Source organism: Gracilinanus agilis, chromosome 6, assembly GCF_016433145.1.
Source record: "Gracilinanus agilis isolate LMUSP501 chromosome 6, AgileGrace, whole genome shotgun sequence".
NCBI classification, from domain to species: domain Eukaryota; kingdom Metazoa; phylum Chordata; class Mammalia; order Didelphimorphia; family Didelphidae; genus Gracilinanus; species Gracilinanus agilis.
In genome coordinates, this window is record NC_058135.1 from 167,472,957 (window position 1) to 167,500,902 (window position 27,946).

At 36.0% G+C, this 27,946-nt stretch overlaps 1 protein-coding gene and 1 pseudogene across 1 annotated transcript in view; one reads left to right on the plus strand and one right to left on the minus strand.

The window, feature by feature from the left end:
- Positions 1-27,946, plus strand: part of CORIN (corin, serine peptidase) — a 228,382-nt gene that overhangs the window by 62,051 nt on the left and 138,385 nt on the right. The window contains exon 3 of the mRNA XM_044681736.1: positions 17,696-17,906. Coding sequence (XP_044537671.1) covers positions 17,696-17,906 — 211 coding nt within the window. The remainder of the gene's footprint in view (positions 1-17,695; positions 17,907-27,946) is intronic.
- Positions 27,248-27,343, minus strand: LOC123253180 (annotated as a pseudogene).

The window sequence follows — 27,946 nt, forward strand, 5'->3', positions numbered from 1 at the left end:
CTCAGCACAAGATCTCCTCTTAGCCACTCTAAGATTCTGCAATTGGATCATTTTCCTCAGCACTGTCATACAACAGAAACTAATCTGTCTGCTTCTTGGCTTTTCTGTGCTGGAACCTCAATTTACCTTTCTTAAGTGTACACCAAAGGCATTGTGGCTCCTTTTGTAGCTGTTTAGGTCTTCTTAGGGTCAGTACAGGTAGATTGCTTTAAGTGTGAGGAGAGACCTCTCTCCCCAACTCTATGTACCTGTTTTTGTGTTTGTACATGATGGGCAGAAGTTAAGTCGTCTCTGAATCATGACCCTGTCCATTTAAGCAATTAAGAAGAATATTGGGGGAAGTTAGGTGGCTCGACGGATTGAGAACTAGGCTTAGAAACAGGAGGTCCTGATTTCAAATGTGACCTCTGAGACTTCCTAGCTATGTAACTCTGGACAAGTCATTTAGCCCCATTTGCCTAGCTCTTATCGTTCTTCTGTCTTGGAACCAGTACACAGTATTAATTTTAAGACAGAAGATAAGGGTTAAAAAAAAAGATGCATGTCGAGGATGTCTTGGCTTGCTACGTGGGATTGTGCTGTATTTTGAATATTAAATTGCTGGATCTGATCTTCCTGACTGCCCTTTGTAAAAGGTCTCTGCAACCTAGTGAAATGAGTCAATAAAGGTAATCAGAATCTAATTTGCCATTACTATTAGTAGAATAAATTAATATAATGATGGCTGAAAGATACGATCTGGTATTTTCTATAGTAAGTTATCTCCGTTTGAGCTTCAGGAAGAACGGAAAATTGCCTGACCTGAACAGAAGCAGACAAATTCAGTCTAAGGAGAGGAAAAACATGTGTGTATTAATTCTGTGGCTGCACACTGATAATAATAGTCTTGCTAAAATAGCCGTGATAAATCTTGAGAACAAATGGAATCATTTAAATTATGAAAAGCCAGAAATATCAGATATATCTGAAAAAGGTCAGTTCCTTTTGATTCATTCTCTTCCCTGAAAGAAAATGGACTCTATTTGCTTGAATTACTCAATTCACTGCCTTTTGCAGTTTTGTTAAAATGAAAAGACCCATCAATAGGAATCTGTCATAATGTAACATGTGTTTGGGGGAGATATATTGTTTCACTAACTGGTTTCTGGAATGAAACTGGTCCTGAGTTTTCCAAATGTCTAAAGTATGTTTCAGTTCACATTTGAATGCAAGCCATTCACCCTGCGTTACTTTTACAATTCTTTACTCTTCTACCAAGAAGCTTGGTCTCATTACCCTAATATTGATATATTTTGTTTGAATTGTTAAACTGTTAAAGCACATGTTTGTAATTGAGTTAAGCTGTATAAATCCAGGCCTGACATATGTTTCTTGATTGATATTTCTGAGTTCCTATGCATATATGAAGACATTTTTGGAATACATTCCATTTTGCCTTTTATTTTCTTAATGGAATCAGTTAACACTGAGTACTCTGTTTTCTTACATATGGAGAGAAGATGTACACATTATATCAGAAAACTTTGATTCTTAGTGAACTTTATATTGAAGTTAAATTCTATTTTAAGTAAGAATTTTTTTTTAATTTGGAAACCATTTTCGAATACTTAATAAACTTAGGTTGGTTAGGATCAATGCATGATGGTTAATTTTCCTTTGTAGAAACTTCTGTGGACTTTTTCTACTTCAGTAGCTGGGAAACCCTGAATTTTGGAAAAGCTCCTTTGGGTTTCCCTTCTAATTTTGTTCTTCATTAGGGACTAAAGTACAAAGAACTTGGTTTTTCCTTTGGCTGTATGTTCCCTGTAGAGATGCAGCGGGTCAAAAATGTTGGGTGTCAACTTGTGGGACATGTTTTAAGCTATTGATTATTTGCTATGAAGTGATCTCCTTTTAGACACAACAATTTATTTACCAGGTCATTTGAAACAGTTCAAATATTTGAATATAATGATATATAGGACGTGTTGCCTTAATGTATGAAGTATATAAGAGGTAGAAAAGAAATCTCATCCATTTTATATCTAGAAAAGAATCTTCCATGTATGATTTTTAAGTAAGCATACTTTTATTAAAATGGCACATTTCCATTTTCAGACACCATATTTTATTAGCGAGCTCCAAGCATACTGCCATGCACTATGCCAAATGAGCGCTTAACATTTTATTGTAGAATTGACTGGACTTGATTGAAATAATTGACTCTCAAAGTTATCCTATTGAGGAACTAATGTTTTAAAACTGATGACAGCATAACAGAATGTTACCTGTGGATGCTTAGACTTGAAGGATGATAGCATTCAGAGCTGAAAAGAATGAAGAAACTGGAGGTAAGACTTCTGAGATAACTTGACCAAGGTTAGATAGGTAATAAGGAGAAGAGGTGAGATACGCTGATTAATTAGCAGTTACAAAACTAATAAGAGACCCAAACCAGACAATTTAACTCATCTGGTAGTACACTGTAGAGTGTATTTCATAGCCATTTGAATAATGTTAAAAATATCAAGAATAAAGATAACTCTCTGAGTGTTAAGAAGTAAGAATAGAAAAACCAGTTATATCAATGGAAGGTGTATTTGAAACTACTGAAGTTCTATAGGTTATGGCAGTTATGAAGTAAACAAATTACTAGTCATAGAATCCTCATAGTATTGTAGGAATGATCATAAGAGTTAGAGTCAGATGGTCTGGGGTTGAGTCTCACCTCTTCTCTTCAATATTATTAAGAGGAGAAGATCAGGACTAATACAATCTCAAAGGATTATTCCAGAAACCTCTTCATCCTTTGAACTAGTCCTAGAATTCATAATTCAATAGTATCCTTTCCCCTAGAGCTCCTCTGACTGGGAGGTGAGTAGAGAGTTGCCCCTAGAACCTCTGTTTAAGTAGGACTCCCAGGCCAGCTGTCTCTTCATTTTCCACCTGGCTACACTCCTTTGGACTTTTCCATTGTACTTCCTCCATCATATCTTCTCCCATTTCATGTTGGGCTTTATTTTGTCTGTTGTCTTCTCTTTTAGATTGTAAGATCTTTTGAGAGAGGGGACTGTCTTTTTCATATTTATATGTCCAATTTGGTGCATTTGAGCCACTTTAAAAATGTTTTTGTTGAATGATTATACACATCTTTCCCTCTGTTCTTTGACATAGTGTATATACCATAACTGAATACTTGGTTAGTTTTTTTTAACTTGATCAGTCATTAAACATAGATTTAAGTGCCTACTATGCGCCAGGTGCCATGATAAGCCCTAGGGATATGAAGAAAGGGAAAAGACAGCACCTTTCCTCAAGAAGCTCATAGTCTAATGGGAGAGACAATATGGAAACTGTGTATAAACAACTATATACAAGATAAACTGGAAATAATCAATAGAGGAAATGCACTGGAATTTCTTTTTAAAAAGGTTTTATTAAAACAAGAGCAGTATAGTGACTGCCAAATGGTGAGCACTTAAAGACTTATTGGTTGATTGATTGTGTGTTTCAGGTGACCCATGAGGTGTTGGGAAATTTAAACAATGTTATCAATTCATGCCTTGTTTTTTGCTTGTTTACAGAAAAGCAGGCTGTCAATAAGCATTCAATAAGCAAACCAGAAAGGGGGTGTAACTTCTACTGTGTCCACCAGGTGACACTCCACTCAAATCACTGTGTCTTTGTCAGTGTGTCTTCAGTATGCTTACATGGACCTTCCCAAATGTTGGATCATCTCTATTGCCACCAGAGGATGACTATGTACAAACTCTTAGCTGGCTTTCCCTTGCCACAGCCCTGATCTCCCATGCCTTATTGTCTCACAGGTGCTATATTGCTTCAGTATTGATCCAGGGGTAGGAAAAGAAAAATGGAATATCAAATATTCACACTTCTAGAAATCTTGATTGGCTTTCCCCATCCCGGATTTGAGACATTTCCTTAGAAGTAGGTACTCTCTCTATTTCTATTACAAAGGCAGTCTACTCTGTTACCATAAACATTTTGCATACAATGAGAAAATGAATAAGACAATTTTTGAATCATCTCTTTGAGTGTTCAGCCATAATCAATTTCTGCTCCTTTCTTCTAACTTACCTTACATCCTTCTGGGGGATGCTGTTAGAAGTCTTCCAAACTCTTCAATACTCTGAGGCCATGAAAAGATTTTTTGGGGGGGAAGGGATGTGAAAGGTGTGATTTTTTTTTTAGGTAGACCAGTGAAGTAACTCCTATTGATGCAGACCAGTACCTGCTCTGCAGCTTATGGTTTTATAGAGTTGCCTGGTACACTAAGAAGTTATGGGACTTTTCCAGGGTCATGTAGCCAGGAATTCAGGCCCCCAAGTCTTCCTGATCCCAAAGTGTGCTCTTTCTGGGATATACTTTTTTTTTTCCTTCAAAATGTTCAACTTGTAGTTTCTTATAGTAATCAGTAGTAGTAATAAGCCTAAAATACTTATAAAATGAAATTTAGATTAGAAATTTATATAATTTCTGTTGAGTATATTTTACCTTCATACTTTTGTTTTGCTTATGCTGTTATGTTATGCAGCTGGGTAGCTCAGTGGATTGAGAGCTAAGCCTAGAGACTGGAGGTCCTAGGTTCAAATCCAGCCTCAGACATATCCCAGCTGTGTGACCCTGGGCAAGTCACTTGACCCCCATTGCCTACCCTTACCACTCTTCTGCCTTGGAGCCAATATACAGTATTGACTCCAAGACGGAAGGTAAGGGTTTAAAAAAAAAAAAGGTGGGGGAGGCAGCTGGGTAGCTCAGTGGATTGAGAGTCAGGCCTAGAGACAGGAGGTCCTAGGTTCAAATCCGGCCTCAGACACTTCCCAGCTGTGTGACCCTGGGCAAGTCACTTGACCCCCATTGCCTACCCTTACTACTCTTCCACCTATGAGTCAATGCACAGAAGTTAAGGGTTTAAAATAAAAAAAAAATAAAAAAATTTTTTTAAAAAGTCTTTGAGCCTAAAATTAAAAAAAAAGTCTCTGGTCTTCATGCATTTAAATATCCAAATAGTTACCTTAACTTTATTATTTTAGTTCTTTACTCTTTATTCCATAATATTCTGATCAATTGGACTTATTCAAATTTTTCTCAAGACTTATAGACTCTATCATTACCCCATTTGTGGAAATCTTCAATATTAGACACTGCTTTTCAGAGCTAACATGACTGTCAGAGTTTTGGTCAAAAGCAGTGGTTCCCAAACTTTTTTGGCCTACCGCCCCCTTTCCAGAAAAAATACTTAGCCCCCTGGAAATTAATTTTTAAAAAAATTTTAATAGCAATTAATAGGAAAGATAAATGCACCTGTGACCATCACCTCTCTCCCTGGATTGCTGCATCCCCCACCAGGGGGCGGTAGCGCCCACTTTGGGAATCACTGGTCTAAAGCATCTCCCTCTCTGACTGAGGCCCAATCAAATGAAGGGACAACTGACAGTCATCTCAAGGGTAAAGAAGAAGAAATCTGGCAGTCTGTACACCCATGTATATTTTCCTGTTCCTTAGCTTCTGAGAAGTAAGGTAGGTGAGCATTAAGCATTTACGAAGTGTTTACCATGTGCCCAACATTGTGCTAAGCAGTGGGAATAGAAATAAAAACAGAGAAAGACATCTCCATCCTCAAAGACATTGCTTTCTTCTAGGGAAAGAAAATACACAGAAGGGAACTTAAAAATAGAAGGAGTGGAGAAAAGGAGGAAGTAGTTGACTAAAGGAATAAGAAACAAAGTAGTTTGGAGAATTAGGAATAGGGTGAAGAGAGAAATGATAGAAGGAACATGACTGACTTGGGGATTTTTTTTTTCTTAAAATGGAGGTTTAAGGAGAAAACGACCAAGCTCAAAAAGGAGCTACAAGGGCAGAGAGATATTCCATCTTAGGCACTGAAGGAAATTTCAGAGTGAGAAGGCATCAGATGAATCATGATAGTGAAATCTGGGAGGGTCAGAGGTACAGAATATTCTCCATTACATATAATTCCATTATGAAAAAATTAAGCATCCTGTTCTTTATTTGCACATCTTTTGAAAAATAGATTTTTAGTCTCATCTTTTGTGTCTGGGTTGCCTAGATTTCTCCTTGTGTGTTTCCATATCTTTAAAAATATCAAAGTTGGTTGAATGGTTGTTTGGACTGTTCAACTACATCTGACATTTTGTCAGAAAATTCATGTTTTTCCTCCTATTGAAGTTTAATAGCATGACATTTTTCACCAAAAAAATCATGTTTGATGTATTAAATATCAACTGTTAGTTTATTTGGACATTTTACAGAATGTATACTATAGATGTTTTGCATTTTGTTAAGTTACACTATATGTCCTTTTGAACTTTAAGAAATTTAACATCCTTTAATTTTGTTCAATTTATGAAACCTAGGTCAATCATGAAAACCAAAGCAAGCATATTGCCACACAGGCCCACTTGGCACCAGGGCCTCACTCTTTTTTTTTCCATCTGTAAGCCTCAGGATAGGGAGGATAGGGTACCTCCTCTGATTTCCAATAATTCTGAAACCTAGAATTTGTTACTCATCCCCATTTTCTGTCTTCCATTGCCTTATTCTCATTTTCTGAAACCCCTGCTTCCATTGTTCCTGTTGAAATCTATCTTCTTCTGCTTTTTCTGTAATTCTTGCTTCATAGATCATAAACTTGCTTTTATCTTAAATCTTTTCCTTCCTTACTTCCATTTTCTGGCCTTCACTGAGATGGCACTATATCCCTGGCCACCATTTTGAGTTATACTTGAGCTTTCATTGGTTTAGATTTTTTTACATCTTCAGCTGAAAGAGTTTTGCTCTCTATTGACACTTTTAGACTCTTCCTCTACCACTATCAATCAGTAATTTCATCTTCTTTGAGGTTCATTAAATCCATATCTAATCAAAATTACGAGAGGTGTTGTCTACTATCTTACAAGATATTCTCCTTTTCTCAATGAATGCCTTACGTAGTCCTTTCTACTCATTGTGTCATTCTCTCTTGCCTTCATGCTAGGGCACTTTGATACATATACTTATGTTCTCTTCAACATCTCCAACTTTCTCAGCTTATTCATTTCCATGACTTATTTTTCCATTCTGCCACAGCTACACAGAAAAGGCCATAACCTTCACTTTGTTATCACCAACAAATGCATTACTTCAGTGTTTATGAACTCAAAAATTCCCTTATTTGATTACAGTTGGCTATCATTTTACCTCTCCCTTACAAACTCTCAAACCCTGCTCTTTAGCTTCACTGTGGCTTCCAAAATCCCATCCACTCTTCAGTTTTTTTCCATGCCATCACTACTATATTGGCTTCATTCCTGCCTTTTTCTTGACCCCTTGCCACTCACTCACATTGTGGCATATATATATATATATATATATAATTTTTTTGTTAAAGATCCTTAGTACAAAGGGTGAGAACTACCACTATCCAGAGCCTCATGGAACTGGTCAAGGGATGACTCTTGCAGTATAAATTGCTTTTTTGAAGACACTGTGGTGGCTCCTCTACCCTGCTGGGCAAACTAGCCTCAAGTGGTGGGGTCTGGTGGAATAGGATTAAGGGGAGGGTGTGGCAAACCATGAAAAGCCTTGGAACAATTGCTCTTTGGCAATTGTGGGCACTGAATAAATATTAAATGATGATGAAAATAAAAATACAAGAACAATAAAGAGTGAATGGGACAAGCAATACACTTGGGACTAAACATAGACTATTAGGGGAAAAAGTCAGTGGGGGTGTTTCTTGGAAATGGGACTTTCTTGTATGCACATTTCTTGAGTCTTTAGCTGGATCTTGATGGACTCCTTAGATGTGGAGTTCTATTTCAAGACAAATCTGCTTTAACTGTATTTCAAGATAATTATGTACAATGATTTTTTGGATATCGCATAACTATGGGTCTTAGCTTTGGAGAAGGTATGAAGGAAAGAATGAAATAGGCAAAGAAAGGGATCAGAATCAACAAATATTGTATCCAGATGTTGATTTATTCCAACAGGCATCATAAGGTTCAGCTTTGAGATTTAGAAATCTTTTAAAAAATTGTTTTCCTTATTTTCCTCTTCTGTTTTCTGCATGACCAAGTCCTTGCTTTTTTCACTTACCTATCACTGGTCTCTGGCAACATATGTTAATTCAAACATAGGCCAGTTTTAAGTCAGATCTTTTCATTTAGGTCATCTTATTTATAAGATATTTCAGAGAATAAAGCATCACCCAGGAAATTTATTCTTTTACCTTAAATCCAATTCTAATTTTTAGCACCATCCTACAAAGCACTTATTATGTGATAATTTATGTGTGGCCCTGAACTAGGTCCACAAATAACTTAAACAGTAAGTTAGACAAACTCTCCCTGCCCTATAATCTAATATATTTATGAAAGTGAACAGATAAATTAGGGAATGCAAGTGAATGAGCAAGTATTAAATAAATACATTAAGCATTTATGTTCAAATTGTAAAGGAAGTGGTAAATGAAGAGGCTGTTGCTTCTGTGGGGAATTATAACTTTCCTAGCTATTTAGGAAAACATGCAACATGTAGACTTTCAGGAATTGTTTGATGGGAGAGAGATTTACAGTCTGATACAGTGAGGTGTTACAGTCAACATGGTTAAGAAAGAATAATTAGATGAGAAGGTCATTGAGTGAACTGCACAGAAGACACAGAGGTAGTTGGCAGGGAGATGAAGTAATTGTTTTTCACGTCAATCTTTATGAAGGATTTTGAAGGAGGAAATTTAATGATGGACTTGGTACTGATTACTGGGTTAAATAAAAACCATAGTAAAGACCACATGAAAAAGAGGTGTCATGGGTTTAAAGTAGAGGGCCAAAAAAAAAACCCAAGTTGGGCCATGACTTTGAAAGTTTCTTTTTTTAAATTTTATTTTTATTTTTATTTTGAATATTTTCCCATACTTACATGCTTCATGTAATTTCCCTCTCCCCAAAACCCCCTAACCCCCTTAGCCGACGCACAATATTTGAAAGTTTCTTGATGTGAACACAGCACCCAGAAGCCAGTAATCTTGAGAGGAATGAATGAATTCACTTGAGAAATCATCAGAATAATTTGCAATGAGAAGTGGAGCAGAAGAACTAAAATGAAGGATTTATTAAGACAGCAATTAGAAAGGTCTAATGGGTCTCTCAGAATATCAACTTTAAGGGTAAATCAGATCTTCTTAGTTATGAAGCTTGAAAAGTATCATTTCACCTCTGATTAATGTTTATTCCTTTTTTCCCGCTCTCCATATTTAATTTAATATGTCATCTACATGATTCATGTCTCTGTGATTGGACAGACTTGACCTCAATCTGGGTCAGAGGCTCTTCTGGGGGATGCCAGGAGTAATGTGGAGCAAGAGGCAAGGGTCCCAAGGCCAGGGAGCCATGAGGCTTCTGATGTTCTCCCAGAGTGCACATGCCTTCAGATTAAACTAGATGAGCATCAAGTCCTTGTTTTTAATCCAATCAAAGGGCAAGGATAAGACAAATGAATTTTCACAATGAAATTTCAAAATGAAACTTTCCTTTTGAAAAGGAAAGGGGGTACAGACATGCTAGATTCTCACAATATCAAATTGTTTGCCTTCTCAAGGAGGGGAAGAGGAGAAGAAAGAGAATATGAAATGCAAAATAAAAAATGTTAAAAATTTTCAACATGTAATTGGCAAATACATAACAAAAGAAATAAAGTAAATTAAAAAAACCTGCTCTGATCTCTTAGAACCAGAAGGAAATGTGGAAATAAAAGAATCTACCAGTCACTTGTTGAAAAAATGAAAACGGAGGAACATTATTGCCAAAAATTCAGAGCTTTCAGGCAAAAGAAAAAAATGATACAAGCAGTAAGAAAGAAATAATATAAATACCAAGGAATCCACATTCTGAATCACACAGGATTTAGCAGCCCCCACTATGAAAAAGTAGAGAACTTGAAAAATGATATTTCAGAAGGCAAAAGATATGAGCTTATAGCCAAGAATAAATTACCCAACAAAACTGAGGCTAATGCTAAAAGGTAAAAAAATGGGCTTTTCATGGAATAGAGAATTTTCAAACCATTCTTAATGAAAAGGCCAGGGCTGCAAGGAAACTTTGAAGTGCAGACATCGGACTAAAGAGAAACATAAAAAGGTAAACAAAAATAAACGATGATAAAGGACTAGACAAAGATGAACTACTTATATTCAATTATAGAGAGAAGATACATGTATCCCCTCTGAACCTTATCATTATTAAGATCCATAGAAGGAGTCCAATTAAACAAGGCCTAGGAAAGGTTCTGTTTTATCTTAATAATTTTAAGAAAAGAATAGAAAGGGAAAAGAAGAGGAATTCTGTGAGGAATATAAAGGAAAGTTTGGGAATATTGTCTTATATAATAAGGGTACACAAGTACATATCTAAATAAATGAGGAGATGGAGAGAACAGTTAACGCATGAATTACACTTTCATCTGAACTGGTCAAAAGAAGAAAGAATAACATATACATGTAGTATGGCACAAGAAACATTTCACTAACATATAAGTACCCTTATTTACATAGGAAAGGAGAGAAGAGGGGAGGAAGAATTGAAGGGGGGGGGGTAAATTAAGGGGATGGATTAGTCTTAAGAAAAAGGAATTATAAAGATGCCCAAAATATTTATTGTTCTTTTTTAAGTGGCAAAGAATAGCAATTTGAGGGCATACTTAGAAGAATGGTTGAAAAAAGTTATGGTATTTGAATGTGTTGAATTCTTATCATGATGACTACCCAGGATTCCAGAGAACTAATGATGAAATAATGACAATATTATCTACCTCTTTTATCAGGATGTAATTACCTTCCCTATCTCTTTTAATCAGATCTATTTTTACTTTGGCTTTGTCAGAAATCATGATTGTAACTCCTGCCTTCTTTTTCTCAGTTGAAGCCCAATAGATTTTGCTCCAGCCTTTTATTTTTACTCTATGTATATGTACCTGCCTCATGTGTGTTTCTTGTAGCCAACATATGGTAGGATTTTGGTTTCTAATCCACTCTGCTTCTGTTTTATGGCTGAGTTCATCCCGTTCACATTCAGAGTTATAATTATCAGCTGTGTATTCCCCAACATTTTGATATCCTCTCCTAGTTCTGCCCCTTCTTCTTGTGCTATTTCCTTTTAGACCAGTGGTTTGTTTTAAATTAGTCCCCCTTATCCCCTCCCTTAGTTTACTTCCCTTTCCACCCCCTCCATTTTTGACCTCCCCACTCCCCTGCTCCACTTGGTACCCTTTTGATTTTCTCAGTAGTGTTAGATAGAATTCTATATCCCAATGGATCTAGCTACTCTTTCCTCTCAGGGTTAATTCTGCTGAGAGTAAGGTTTAAGTATTTCCTATTAATGCTCTTTTCCTCTCCTTTTTTTTTAAAATAATTTTTATTTTTTAGAAAAGTTATCATGGTTACATGATTCATGTTCTTACTTTCCCCTTCACCCCCTGACCTCCTCCCCCCTCCTCTCCTTCTTATAATAGTATTTATCCCCTCCCCTTCCCATGCCCTCTTTGTGTGGTATAGATTATCCTGTTTTTCTTATTCCTTCAAGTTTCTCTTGGTGCCATCTTCTATGCCCCCCCCCCCACTTTTTTTCCCTGTATCATCTTGGACCACTTAGTACTCCAACCTCTCCCTATGAATAATTCTTCTGATTACTATAATAGTGAATACAATTTTTGAGAATTACACATAACATTTCTCCATATAGGAATACAAATAATTTGATCTTATTGAAGCCCTTAAAGAAGCAAATTTAAAAGTAAGAGTTTTCTTTCTTTCTCCTCTCTTTCTTATTTACCTTTTCATGTTTCTCTTGATTTTTGTGGTTGGATATCAAACTTTTCATTTCAGTTCTGGTCTCTTCTTTGCAAATACTTAGAAATCTTCTATCTTGTTGAATGCCCATATGTTCCCCTGGAAGTATATAGCCTGTTTTAGTGGGTAGGTGATCCTTGGTTGTAGACCCAAATCTCTTACCTTTCTGAATATCATATTCCATGCCTTGTGATCTTTTAGCATGGAGTCTGCCAGATCCTGTGTAATCCTGATTGGTATTCCTTGATATCTGAATTGTCTCTTTCTGGCTTCTTGTAATATTTTTTCCTTAACTTGGAAACTCTTGAATTTGGCAATTATATTCCTGGGGTTTGACTTTTGAGGGTTTAGTGTAGAGGGTGATCTATGGATCCTTTCAATGTCTATTTTGCCCTCTTGTTGAAGAACATCAGGGCAGTTTTCTTGGATAATTTCTTGTAGTATGGTGTCCAAATTTCTATTAATTTCTGATTTTTCAGGAAGACCAACAATTCTCAAATTGTCTTTTTTAAACCTGTTTTCTTTCATTTTCTCAGTGAGATATTTCATGTTTCTTTCTATTTTGTCATTCTTTTGACTTTTCTTTATTAGTTCTTCCTGTCTTACAAGATCATTGGCCAATCACTTGCCCAATTCTGGTCTTTAGAGACTGGTTTTCCTTTTTTGATTTGGTCTATCCTGTTTTTCATGGTTTCCTGCTATTTAATTTGGGTCTCCAATTTGCTTATCATTTCGTTTGATTTTTGGGCATCTTTCTCCAACTGGGAGTTTCTGTCTTTTAATCTGTTAATTTCCTTTTGAGCTATTTCCCACTTTTGTTGCCAAATCTCCCATCTTTCTCATGATCTCAGATTTGAACTCTTCAAGAGCTTGTGACCAATTTTCACTTTTCTGGGAAGGTTTGGATGTGTTTCCTTGTTTGTCCTCTTCTGCTGTCTGCTCTGTTTTCTGGATTTTTTCCTGTGTAAAAGTTATCGAGTATTAATGATTTCCTCTTGTTTTTTCTCTTGGTTAGTTCTTGAGCATTGGTTGCCATTATTATGTTGGTTTTCCTTCTCAGTCAGATGTCTGGGTGAGGCGGGCAGGCTCTCTGTGTATATAGCTGTGGAGCAGTTTTTGCCTGAGTCACAGCGCAGTGTAGCCCCTCTCAGCTTTATCCTCGCGCCTAAGATCTATGTTCTTTAGGCTCCTGGGGTCTCAAGTCTAGCTGGTCTCAGGGTCAAACCTCCTGGTGATCACCTTGCTTCCTCCTCTGCCCAAGGCTTCTTTACAAGTCTAAGCTTGCTGCTTCCACAGTCTGTCACCCCTCTGCTCTAGGTCCGTGCCCAAGTGCTGAGCTCAAAGTCTGTGTTCTTTAGCCTCTTGGAGTCTTAAGTGTTGTTGCTCTCTGGAGAAAGCTCCTGGTGATTCCAGTTAGTTGCCAAGAACTTAGTGACTTAGTGAATGCCCCACACTTGCTCTAACTCTTGTGAGCTGGCTCTGGGACTGTAGGTGGGGTGGGGTGGGGGCACGGATTGATCAGCTCACATTTTAGTGAGAGCTATTTCACCCCCTTATAGTGTGGAAATGCCCAAATCCCATGTACCTTTAATGCTGAGTCCTATTGTTGGATCCCTTTGTTCATTTGGATTTTGTTTTTTGTGTCCTTTTGAGGTATCATGTATTGCACGGTTAGGAGAGTTAAGAGCCCTGCTTCTACTCTGTAGCCATCTTAACTTGGAAGTCCTATTATCTACCTCTTGATAGAAAGATGAAGGACTCAGTGCAGAAGGGAAATTTTTTTGGCATGTAGACAATGTGGATATTTGCTTAGATTGACTATGTATGTTTGTAATGAGTTTTGCTTTTTTGTGTTAACACCATGTTGTAAGGTGGTTGGTGTGGGAGATTAAGAAGGAAGATCTTGGATGATTGTTGTATCAAGAACATTTTAAATACAGGGCATCGGGCTAGGCACTGGAAAGCATATCTATAATATTCATATATGTATTTAATTTTTGGTGAAAACAAATAAGATATTAGAAATGCTTCTTTAGTAGTGTTATCCTCATCTTCTCTCCCTTATTCTAAGACAGAGAATTTTTAGCATTTGAATATGTTAGAGCCCTACTCTGCCATCAACCAAAGTATAAGTTGGTCATGTATTGAGGCTTTGAGGGACTTTAGACGATATCTAGTCTAACTAATTAAGTTAAATCCTACAATTTACCTACAAGAGTGCTCAACAGGCAGATTGCTGGCCACATTTGCTTGCAGGACTCACGCAACCTGAACCTGATTATAATATAATTGGGATTCATTCAACAAAATAATTTAAAATAAATCAAATGTGGATAATATTCATATGTGTTTTTTAGTCATTCAACTATTTACAAGGTTCTTTAAGTATGATTTAATGACGTCTTTTTCTATTGTTTGACCCTGCTGGTCCATTCCAATTCCCTCAATTTATAGGTAAGACTACCAAGAATCAGGGACAATAAGACTTGACCAAAGGGCATAGATAAAGAAAGGCAGATTCAGGATTTGAACCTAGTCCTCTGACTGCAAATCCAATGTGTTTTCCAGTGTATCACACTACCTCAGAAATTAACTGAACAGCTGATTTCATTTAATCATTCCATATGACAAGTTTTCTCTTTTTCAGGCCAGCTTTTAGGTATTTTTAATGTTTCTGCTAACTAACATAGTTTTTATTTGAATTAATGTCATATTAATCAGATATTTTCTTATACAAACAATGTATCCTATACAGTTATTTGCACACATTTTTTCCCCCCATTTCATCAAGCAGCACTGATCTATTATAACACATCAGCATTAATTTCCAAGTGCTCTGACTTGAAAAGTTTAAGGACATATAATGGAAGAAAAAGAAACTTTTCCCAGTGTCTTTCATCTTGGCCAGGACAGTTTGATGGCACAATAGATGTGGCACATTTCCAAGAGTATTTTGCCATTGCAACCCACAGAAGAAATAGTTTCACATGGAGCACAGCATGGAGTAAGTCTGTGAAAATTCATTGCTATAGGAATTAATGTGCAAAAAAAATCTAATGTCGTAGTTAGATTCTGAGAAAGACTGACTCACTCCCAGATTAATGATGATACTTGCCACTCATGAACATAAGGAAAATGAAATAAAGTATCTTCGTAAATAAGCCAAAAGATTTGAGTTGACTATTTCCTGTTATTATGAAGATTTCAATGACCTTCTTTCTCTTAATTTTTAACTATGGTCAAGTACTCATTTATGTTTATTGTATTTTTCTGCTCCATTCTTCAGGACCTTCTTCTTAATTACCCACTGCAATACTCATTCCAGTTTTTGTGACTTTTAAAGTACTTATGCATTTTCTTCACAAAGAATGTTCTCCCCTTTCCCTTCAAACTCTATCACTCCATCAAACTGTACCTCAAGTTAGATGTAACTTAATGTAACTCTCAAAATTTCCCAAATTATTCCAACTTACTTTGTCTTCTTTTTTTGAATTGCTAAAACTTATTTAAACTAACATTTATCAAGAACATTTTAAATATAGGCCAGTGTGCCAGGCCCAGGGGGAAAAGTATATTGTCTATAATATTCATTTATGCATCTAATCATTTCTACTTCTTTGAATTTTAACTAATTACCGAATTTATGTCCCGTTTTCCTGGGCATATTCATCTTAGAAATGTAAACCACTTAAAGTTACTCCAGAATCATGCAATATAAGAGGTGAGAGGGACCTTAGAGGACATCTAATATTACCTCTCCTTCAGTAGATTCCCCCTCTATACTTAACTCCAACATTCTAACATGTAATGAATTTTGTCTCTCCTCTACTCAGACTTCTCTGGGGACCTTCTTTTGACTCTAGGATAAAACACAACCATTCAATTTGTTAATGATAACCTTCTGCAATTTTGTGTCAACCTATTTCCCGAGATTTGTTTCATATTATTTTCTTCATGCAAACTATGTTTTATCCAAATTAGCCTGCTAATTGTTCCTTACAGCCAACACAATGACTGTCTATAAAATTTTGTACAGGATATTCCCTCAATTGGCTTACGATACACTCCCTTTTTATTTTTCTATCTTGTCCTTCTTCTGGACATAAATCTCTTGGCATTTAGCTGAGTTCATTTGGGTTCTCAGATCCTCTCCTTGGAAGTAGCATTCAGTTTCTTTCTCTTTTGAATCAAACTTTTGAGCTAGAATTTAGTACCTAGCGTTCTCAATAATGATATTTCATCAAAGGCCATTGGTTTGGAAAGTAGTTTCAATAGAATCATGTGGACAAATGCCAGACTGCAAGGGTAGGAACTGGACAGTACTTACGTGGGTTATAGAAGGACCAATGGGAAGCTTTTATAGGATCAGGAAGAGTTGAGTGTGTCTATAGGCACATAGAAAAGAGCCATTGGAAAGAGAGAAATCAATCCCTTCCCTGTTACTTGATCCAGTAAGAATCTGATTGAAGCAGAAGAGAGTGGAGCCCAGGGTAAAGTTAGGTGAACAATAGTGAAGTAGAATTGCCTCTACTCTGAGATGGAAGGGTAGAATCAAATTGAAGGACAGGTAATGCTCGGCAGGTTTCAAAGAGCACAGAGAGAGGGTTAAGGAAGCTCCTGTTAGATGACTTTCTTCATCATAATTCCTTAATAAATGATGCATGAATCTAACTGAGAGATGATGTCATGTATTGGGAAGATTGGGATCTAACTCGAGTTTGAATCTCAGCACTGTTGCTTACTTTCTGTAGAATCTTAGCTAAGTCATTTAACTAATCCTTTGGACCCAAATTCCTTTAAAATAAGAAGGGTAGACTGAATGATGTCTAAGTCCTTTTCTAGCTCTAAATCCTATAATAACAGTAATAATAGCACTCATACTCTCAAATCCATATGGAATACAATTCTCTGAAAATACAGAGATCTAGAAGAAGAAATCAGAACCATGTGGGAACAAGATGAGGTATGTATCACTGTCATTTTATCTGCTACTGGAGTTGTTCCAAAGATACTTTCCATGAGCCTTACAGAAGATGAACTTACACTCTAATACTTTTATTCATTTACAAAAAACAATCATTTTATTCCCCTATATAATGGTCCACTGAATATTAAACGTTAAAGAACAGCAATAGAGTAGGGAACCTGTCTCAAGACCTTTTTGAACTGCATTTCATAAAATATAAAGTGAGAAGAATAAAACTGTTAATAATCATAAACATTTATACTGTTTTGGTCTGCACAGCTATTTATTCAGAGTAGTACTGCTCGGTAAGCATTGCAAAGACTCTTATCCTTATTTTATAGATGAGGAAACTGAGGAGCTAAGTGACTTATTCATGGTTCAAGATGAGATTTAGCTTAATGATTTTTCTGATAGGACATGTTATTTGTTATCCTATGAACTAAATTGAAAGGACTCTTCGCCATTAAGTAGGAAACCAAGTCATCTGCTTTGTGTGTGTGTGTGTGTGTGTGTGTGTGTGTGTGTGTGTGTGTGTTTGTAGGTTGTCATCAGGGATCTTTTGAAGAGAGACAAAAGGGAATGGGATAATTTTTTTTATGAAAGAAATTTTTGGAGTTAACAGGAATTCTGAGGGTCATTGGATATGATGCCCCATAAATCATTATGCCTGTGTTAATCTCATAGAGTTTAGAAGTACAAATGGAATGAGGAACATGAAGTACTTTTAAAACATTCTTAAAAGTGTGATTTAAATGTCAGTCTTTATTTCTATCCTCTATCATATGGCTTTTCTGCTTATAGCAACAATAACCTATCTTATGAGACAGTACATTATATTAAAACTACTTTGCTACATCTTAAATGAAATTCTCGTTATTTCACAGGTGCCTGTGTAAATATTGTCAACAGCCAGTGTCAAATGCTGCCTTATAACCACACCACTCTTACATCCATTCTTTCCATCGTGAAAAGAATCGAAATGGAAAAGTTCCTCAAGTTCTTCAGTTATCTTAACCGCCTCAGTTGCTATCAGCACATCATGCTTTTTGGCTGTAGCATGGCTTTTCCTGAGTGCATCAGTGATGGCGATGACAGGTATTTGGAAACCAGAGTCATTCATTGATAAGAACCAGTAATAACAGAATTCTAAGTGTCTAATCAAAACAAAACAGTCCTGAGATATCTACCACTTTTTGGTTTGTAATGGAAACCACTCCCATCCATCATGACTTTTCAAGTAATCAGTCATAACTAATTACAAACAATTCTTTAAAAATTAGAACTGAGAGTTCATAAAAACTCCCATGTAATTTTATTGCTGGGAAAAACTAATATATCTATATTGGTATGTAAAATTTATCTCAATAATGTCTAGATATTTAGTGATATTTTCTAAAATAGAGGTTTTTCTTTCACTAAAACTCACCAGTGGAAAGTATGCCACCTAGTTATGTATATCTGAAATATAAGCATATCTATTTCTAATTGTGTGTTAAATATCCACATGTAAATGAAATATTTTCTGTTTTTGAAATGTAAAAATTTTCTGTTTATAGAACTGTACTTGTATATGAATTTAATTTTCAAATACAGATGAAATTCTATAGTTCATTTATTTATTTCGATATATGGTTGATTTACAATATTACATTTTTACAACGTGTCTTCAGTAAGAGGCATCGACCACTTATTTACTCAGGAACATTTTCACTGTAATAACTTCTAGGGATAATTAAAAAAAATCTCAGAATGTATGTTGACATTTATCCTACAGCATTTAGGAACAAGCCTTGCCAACAAAGTAGAGCTGTCAAAGAAGCTTTAAGGGAAAGGAAGATAATAACTGGTCCCTATGGATTAAAAATGTCAAATTGGAAATATGGAGTCTTGACAGTTTTCTTTCTACAGTGGGGTAATGGAAAGGACAGACAGCTTTTAAAGTGCCTGGGACCTTAAGAAGTATTTATTAACTTTGTATTAATTTAATAATAAGCATATGTCAAGCTCCAAAGGGTTGCAAACCATTGCCTAGTTGTGAAAAGTTTTATTCCCTTTATTAGAAGGAAATTAGGTGAAATACTTTAGTAAACTGAAGTCTCTGATCCCAGTCCTAATTTTATTACTGAATCACCATTGGATAATACGCAAGCTGGATAACATTCTTTGCCTCTCTTTATTGAGTCTAACTCTTGAATTATCTCCTAAGTGCCAACTATGTGCAAGAAACTATTAAGTGCTGGGGATGAGATGTAAAGTCAGATGTGATATAATTATGATAAAGTTCCTTTCCTGGAGCTTTTATACAGAATTGCATCTATTTTGGGCTTCTCCTGTTTAACATTTGTTTTTTTTTTATCAATGCCTTGAATGAAGGTATAAATGACATGAAGATGAAATGAAGCTGGAAGGGATTAATAATACAATGAAAAAAAATATCCATGCAGGACTCAAAAGGTTAGAATAATGGACTGGGCAGAATAAGGTGAAATTTAATAGAAACAGGTGTACAAAACCCTAGATTTCAGTTCAAAAATCAATTTTACAAATATCAGATGGTTAGATAGCATCTCATCTGGGAAAAGTTGAGGAGGCTTTAATGGATTGTGAGTTCATAATGAGTCAATGATATGACAGGCAAACCTACTTTGATAAGCTACATTAAAAAGCATAGTCTATCAGTCTGAGAAGGGGAATAGTGTCTCTACTCCACTGGTCAGTCCAGGTCTGCAATTTAGTATTGTGTTGCAAATTTCAGGAAGGGCATAAACTAGAGAGTGTCCAGTGGAGGGCTACCATATTTTTTAATTATCGAAGACCATCCTATTCGGGGATCAAAGAACTGGAGATGTTTAATGTTGAGTAGAAAAGATGAAGGAAATGATGGCCATCTTCAAGTATTTGAAAGGCTTCCGTGGGAAAGAATGAATAATAGTCTTGGTCCTCTGGTGCTAGAAGGTAATAGTTGGAGCAATGTTTAGAAAGTGCAAAGACATATATTTTGATTCAAGTTACAGAAAAACTTAATAAATGTAACAATCCTGTGCAATGGCCTGCCTTGGGAGGTGACAACTCCCCCACACTATAAGTCTTGAAGGAAAAGACTGGATAGCTACTTGCTGGGAATGTTGCAGAGAGGATGGTTGGATAGCCATGGTTTGGATTACATATCTTCCAGGGATTTTACAAATCTGAGATTTTATGCATCTGTAAAATAATGAATAAGAAAAAAAACCCTTTAACTCTTCAGAAGAAAAGCTCTGTGTTAAGTACATTGTTATGATGATCATTTTTTATAATTAACCTTTATTCTTAAACCAGCTATTGTATCCTAGTTAAACTTAATTATTCATCTTCAAAGTAACTGCTAGGCCACCTTCCCCAATCTAATTAAGCCAGAGGAATGCTACACTTGGTAATAGGAAATTTTTTTACTCTCTCTTCTTATAGCCTTTCAAATATCTGTTGTTCATCATATGTAGAAATATTAAACCCCACTCAGCAAAATTTTGGACCCTACAAGCCAGCTGTTATTTGATATACTTTATCTCTTTTTACTAAAAACATTTTTTAAAGGCAGAATAGTGTCTAATTTATTTGCACACTTCTTCCTGAACTCACTTTTACCAGCAAGCAATGCATGTAGTGGATGCTTTATATATGTTTATTTGAGTGTTAAATGTGTGAATTTGTGCAAAAGAATTGGAAAATAATTTAAATAACAAAATAGAAATAAAGTTATGAGGATTAAATATACTGAGAAAAACCCTCTATATTTCAAATCTAAATATCATTATTTGATTTTTGGAATTTTTTTCCATTAACTTATGAAGCTGAACTTACCGTATTTCACCCCTTACTAGGAAAGAAAGAGTTCTTATGCATCAGAGAACATATGTTTTATGAGGTCTAGAATCTGGCCTGAAGAAATTAATAGTAGAATTTAAAATATTACAATCAAAATATTGCTTCTTTTCAGATATTTAGTAGTTTATGTTACATGAATATTTACTTCCTATCTTAGAATCAATACTGCGTATTGACTCTAAGGAAGAAGAATGGTAAGGGTTAGGCAATTGGGATTAAGTAACTTGCCCTGGGTTGAAGAAGTGGCTGTGGTCACATTTGAACCTAGGATCTCCTTTACTTCTCAGTCCAAAGAGCCACCCAGCTGCCTGCTTATGTTATAAATTTAAAGAAGAAATATTTACTTAGAGGGCTTAGGACCACAGTGGTAGAAACAGTGGCTCAGGGAGGATTTTGGGGGTCCAACTGATTTCCTTTCTAAGCCAGTAACTCTTGGTATCCTTTAATCAAATGGTTGATAGAATGATGTTTGAACCTCACACAATAATCAGAGACAATTTTATTTAAAAAGACACACACACACACACACACACACACACACACACACACAAATGTCGATGTTTAAATCTTCTTTCCTAGCAGAGACTATCTGTTAATTCTTTGACAAGTTGCAGAAATTCTTGGCATCAGTGTTCTCTGCCCCTGGTGCCCATTATTACAGAGACAGAAGATAAACCATGAATTTCTAGTGCGTCTTGACTTCCTATTTGAAAGAGATCTGAGAAAGACCAAATCACAAAGAAAGGACTAAAAGAAACTGTAGGCAACAAAGTTATTCAAAGCAGCTCTTTTCCACTGAATTTTATGTAGAAAGGAGATCATCAGAGAGATGAGAACTCTCTTTCCTCGTATCTTATTGGTAATCACAGTTTTATTTAGTACTCTGTTCTTAATACCATATTTCACTTGGGAGTAAATGTTTACTTGAGTGTGAATGTTTTATTAAGAATTTATCTTTTTTTCTTTGAAGTATTTGATTTTTAAACTTGCTATATTCTTGAATATAACTTTAAGAATATATCCTAAGGATAAGTTTTTAAAAATTAAAATGCATTTTTGAATTTGTCACACAGAAGAGGGAAATATTGTTAAGTTTTAAAATAGATTTTCAAAAAGAATGTATCTTGTTTAGGGGCATCTAGATAGTACAGTGAATAGAGCAGCAGGTCTGGGAAGACGTAGGTTTAAATCTTCTATCAGACACTTCCTTGCTTTTTGACCATGGGCAAGTCACTTAACCCCAGTTGCATAGCCCCTTGCTTGCTCTTATGTCTTAGAATTGATACTAAGACAGAAGATAAGGCCTTAAAAACACAATGCAATTTTTTTCCTGTGCTGGGTTCCCTCTCCTTGCTGCCTACCTCATTCCTGGTATTTTCATTATTATTTTTTTTAATATGTTGCTTAAACCGAGAGAAACAGAAGCAAGTTTTGCTGTTATTTTGATCCAGACCTGTGATTTCTTTTTAAACATCACCTTCTGTCTTAGAATCAATACTATGTATTGTTTCCAAGGCAGAAGAGCAGTAAGGGCTAGGCAATGGGGATCAAGTGACTTGCCCAGGGTCACACAGGTAGGAAGTGTCTGAGGCCAGATTTGAACCCAGGATCTTCTGTCTTTGGGTAGGGATCTCAATCCACTGAGCCACCTAGCTGACCCCCAGACCAGTGATTTAATAGGAATAGGGAGCTCCCAATGCATAAATACTCTATACCTTCAACCATTTGGCAACCCATAGCCTTTAGACAGTTGCTCAGAGCTTTGAAAGTTAGATTGACTTATTCAAAGTCAGATAGCTATTCTCTGTCAGAGGCAGAATTCAAACCCAGGTCTTCACTTGCCTTGATGCTTCCCAGAAACAATAAAGAATACCAGATTCTGAGATTAGTAGGCACCTTCCTGTTTGAGCAAGAGTCTACTCCTTATAGTAATAGAGCATTTTTCAAATCTTGTTTAGTGAGAACCATGATTTTTGCTGCTATCTTACAAGACTATTTATTTGTAAGCACTTTATTCAGAAAATAGATTTGTTCTCATCCACTTAATTTATCTGAACTTATTCAATACCTGAGAAGTAGCAGTTTTCAGGATCTATTCCGACAAGTTAGTTATTCAGATCTTAGCTAATGATGGTCTTTCTCTCCATTCACCTCCATGTTTCACAATATCAGTGCTTTAAAAGTGCCTCTGTAACCTTTCTTTTAGCACTGTGCATAAAACAGATGACTGATGATTTAAGAAATGAGGTTTACTGTTGTGAATTGAGGAGTAGTTTCTAAATGTGAGTAATTAAAATAGTCTGCCTAAGCTGTTCTTATTCTTAGCCCTGTTTATGTAATGAAAGATTTACTCTGAAACTTCCTGCAAAGGACAGATCAAATATTTTTTGGGAATGGTTTGTTATACTGCTAAAAATGTACCAACTGCAGATCTGTTTAGCAAGGTCAGTTAAATAATTCAGTTCTTTTCTCCTCTCTAATAATTTGGCCTCCACTATTTGTTGATGCATAACTGAAGGCATGAATACAATTAAAATAGTAGCAATTCAATGCCATAATTTATTAAATCTGAAAACCTATTTGTTCAGGGATTATTTCAGGAGGTTGAAGAACCAAAACTTCCGTGAGAAGGAATAAAGCGTTCCATGTGTCTTTTGTAATTCGTTAATTTCCTCTCCCATCAGTGCTGGAAAGTGTTTTAAAATTTTGATGGGAAACAGAATCATTTGGGTTAGAAGGAGTCTCTTGAGAATTGCATAGAAAAACTACAACCCCAATACAATAGAAATGGTTTAATATTATTCAAAGATTCCCTAAATCACTTGAGTTCTAAGTCTACCCTTTGCTCTGCCCAAATGGACCAGATCTGGTTTAGTGGTGATAGTACTACTTTTCTCAGGTTAGTAAGAGCTAGTTAACCTAGAATTAGAAATCAAAGGATTATAGATTTGTAGCTGGAAGAGTCTCCAGAGGCAGTCTAACTGTACAGCAGGAGAACCTTGCCTTGCTCTCCTACCACAATTGAGGTTACACTTTGGGACATCCCAAAAGAATATCATCATATCCACCATCTATACAGGAAAGTAATGCTGCTTATTCACCAGACAGGAAACTAGGTAACTCATTAAATATCCTAAATGTTGTTTTAAGTTTGGAATTGTCTCCTCCTGCCCCCCTTAGTGGCACTGATTTTTCTCTCCATTTGCTTGGGTCTTTTTGCTGTGTAGCCACTAGGTGATCTATGACAGAGTTGTGATAGATTGGTCAGTTGGTCAGAATTATGAATGTAGACTGACCTGGGGTGCAGGCTGTGAACCTATGCATTTCTTTAGCACTGTGTTCTAACCAATGAAATTGTATAAAAGCTTAAGAAAAGCCAGACTGGCTTAGACTAATGAATGATTCACCCAGGTCTCTTTTCTCTTTCTGATAGTGACACTAAGAGATGTTCTGTGACAGAACATATTGCCATTACTGGGCTCAGTGGATAGAGTACTGGGTTAGAGCCAGGAGGACCTGAGTTTTAAATCTGGATTCAGACCCTAACTAGCTGCTAGGATCTGGCAAATCATCTACACTCTGCCTCAGTTTCCTCAAGTGTAAAATGGGAATAATAACAACATCCACATCACAGGATTGTTGTAAGGATTAAAAATGAGATGATATTTGCAAAGTGCCTGGGATATATTAAGCTGTTAACAAATGTTCTTTTCCGTTTTTCCTTTCTTCTTTCAATCAACTTCAAAAGTTTACTTAGAGGATGCTGTTTTACTGCCTGTAGGAAAAAATATTGGCCAGAGACAGCCTTAAAACTTCCTTTCCCATGATGATGCACAGGGGGTCTCTGAAATAATGCAGATACTTCTTGAAAACCTTTTTTTGTCCTACTATTTCATTTATTGGGATCATAATTTTTTTACTCATAGCAGGCTGTTTGATGGAACAGTTAGTATATTTCCTTTTGTTTGTCCTTAACCTACCTCTCCTTTGACTTTCAAGAAATCCTCCCCAGTTTTGCTGTTCTCAGACTGATGGAAAAGTTCATGTTTACCTTTGATCAGAGGTTTAAAGTCTAAAGATATTAAAGAGATCTTAGAGATATGCCATCTGACTCCATTGCTCTATGGAGGAGGAAATGAAGGCTCAGAATGTTAGGCAACTTGTCCAAAGTCCCATGGGTTGTAAGTGGTAGGAATGGGATTCAAACCAAGGTCTGTTGACCCACAAAGCAGTACTTTCCATCCCATCATGCTGCTACTTATGCGCTTTGTGGTTTTCACTATTGTTATATTCTTTCATAGTTTTGATTGTCTTGGCTAACAATTTAATATAATATTAATGAATAATTCATTAAATCAATAATTAATATCAATTAATTCTTTGAGATTTTGTCCATACTTTTATGGCTATCTTGATTATTTTTGTGCCCTCTGGAACTTTTCAAGAGTTAGGTTTTTTTTTTTTTTTTTGGTTTGTTCTGGTTTTTTTAGATACAAACATTATATTGTCATAAGTCATAGAGGTAGAAGAGATCTTAAAGATCGTTAACTCCTAACTATAAGGTTTTTACAGAAAAGTAACCTGAGGCCCAGAGAGGGAAAGTCTCTTGACCAAGATCAGAGCTACCATTAGGATTTAAACCCAGGGCCAGTAATTCTAAATTTAGGATTCTTTCCACTACTCCTTGTTCTCTTTGACTATACACAATAGATACAGGGTCTCTCTCTATTTCATCTGTGATGCCCCTTCTATCTTTAGAATGTTATGATTCTTTGATTTGGCTTTGTGGGACATACTCAGGATAATGTATTATGTTTTTATTTTAATGTGACATTGTGAAGAGCCTATGTTAGCTAGAGGTCCACAGGAGTGGAATAGCTGGTCTTTTCTTTTTGATGCCCATTTCCTTTAAGTAGGAAATGTGCAATGACAAATAGGGTGCTGGTATGGAGGAAAGCACTGGGAAACATAAAGGGGAGGTAGGCTGATTAAATGTGAAGTTTATTATGCCCTTCCTTCATAAAATCTGATTTACAAAATTGAAATTTGAGAAACTAGGAAGTTATTAATAGAACTTCCTATACTAGAAAAGGGTTCTTCATTTGTCCAAAATTTCATGGAAGGGATTTATAATATTGGGTTTCTCTAGGATGTTTAAAAGAGGATTAATTTGTAAAAATTCTTTTTGACCCTCATTTTGGGAAATAATAAAGAGCAGACTCATATTTATTATCTGAAGCAGGGAAAATCTATATATAGATATAGTTTAAATACAATTGTGTGTCCTAAACATAAAATTAATTTTAGATGATAATTTTTAAATTTAGCTGTTCCCATCATCTATCACAGCCTCTTGCCACACTCTCCTTCCTCACTCCAGATCCCTTATCCCCTACCCCCTCCTTTCTTTTGTTTTATTTTTAAACCTTTTAACCTTCAGACTTAGAATCAATAAGTATCAGTTCTAAGACACAAAAGCAGGAAGGGCTAGGCAATTGGGATTAAGTGACCTGCCTATAGTCACATGGGAAGTATCTGAGGTCACATTTGAACCCAGGATCTCTTATCTCCATGCACCCAGTTTACATTCTTAACTCAGTAGTTAGATTTAATGATCTCCAAGATCTCTTTCACCTCTAGGTTTTATGACACTCTAATGATTCTATCTAAAAAAATAATTCAGGATAAAGTTCAGAGGGCACCAGAAATAATTAAAATATCCATAGGATTATGAACAAGATATTAAAGAATTAATTAAAGAATTAAGGCAAACAGGGTTAAGTGACTTGCCCAGGGTCACACAGCTGGTATATCTGAGGCTAGATTTGAACGAAGGAAGATGAGTCTTCCTGACTCTAAGCCCAGTATTCTATTTTCCACATTTACCTAGCTGCACCCCTCCTTTAACTTTTTATTTAAAATTAATTTAAAATTTTGTTAAAAATAATTAATCAAAATTAATTAAAAATAATAATTAAAATTTATTTAAACATTTTATTTAAAATTAACTTAAAATTAATTATTTCTATGTGATGAAGCTGTGGTTTTATTTTATTTATTTTTTAATTTTAAAATATTTTTCCATGTTTACACAATTCATTTTCTTTTCCTTCCCCCTCGCAGAGCCAACAAGCAATTCCACTGTTGTCACTTGATACCTATTTCCATATTATTCATTTTTGCTTTAGAGCAATTTTTTAAAGCCTAAACCCCAAATCACATCCCCATCTCTACATGTGATAAGTGATATGTTTTGCTTTTGCATTTCTACTCCCATAGTTCTTTCTCTCAATATGGTTAGCATTCTCTCCCAAAAGTCCTTCAGGAGTATTCTGGCTTGTTGTATCCCTACTAGAAAAACACGATTAGATGCCACAGAGTAGGAGGCAATGCCTTAACTCAGTGATTCCCAGAGTGGGCACCACCGCCCCCTGGTGGGTGCTGCAGCGATCCAGGTGGAGCGGTGATAGCCACAGGTGCATTTATCTTTCCTATTAATTGCTATTAAAATGAAAAAAAATTAATTTCCAGGGGGCTAAGTAATACTTTTTCTGGAAAGGAGGCAGTAGGTCAAAAAAGTTTGGGAACCACTGCCTTAACTGTATGTTTTGCAACCTCTTCCATCCTTATCAAGGGGAGTGCTAACCTTCTCTCCTTGCAGGCAGCACCCTCCTTTAATTTAGACAATATTGACCAGAATACGTTCACATTTCCTTTTCAGCCACAGATTCAGTGGCCCCAAGAATTTGGAGTCAGAGGACTGAAGTGCCTTCTTTTTTAACCAGCTGACCCAAATAAGTGATTTTTACATCAGAGACTTAATTTTTTCATCTACACTGTGGAGTTGGTAATACTTGTACTACCCGTTATAGGATTACTGTGAGCAAAACCTGTGGTGGGAAGTTGTAAAGCCCCACATATGTGTCCACGAGCTATTCTTAGCATGTGTTAACTAAAGGAAACAGTACAGTCCTTTTCTGAGCAGCGCCGAGACGTGTTGGCAGCACTATTGTCATAGCTGTCAAAGGTTTCTGTCACTGGTGACAGAGATGAGACTAATGCGTCCAGCTTTATCTTTTGCTCGGCTGTTAAGGATTTCTATACTATAGTATAGAAATTGGATATATCCAATTTATTTTACACTTCACTGCTATGGTGAGATTGCCCTCCTCATAGGGCATTTCCAATCATCACAGCTGGCTCTCGTGGCTTCCCAGGATTTATTTGTAGGTAGAGGCTTGCTTGTTTGCATGGAGCCAGTATTTATCTGC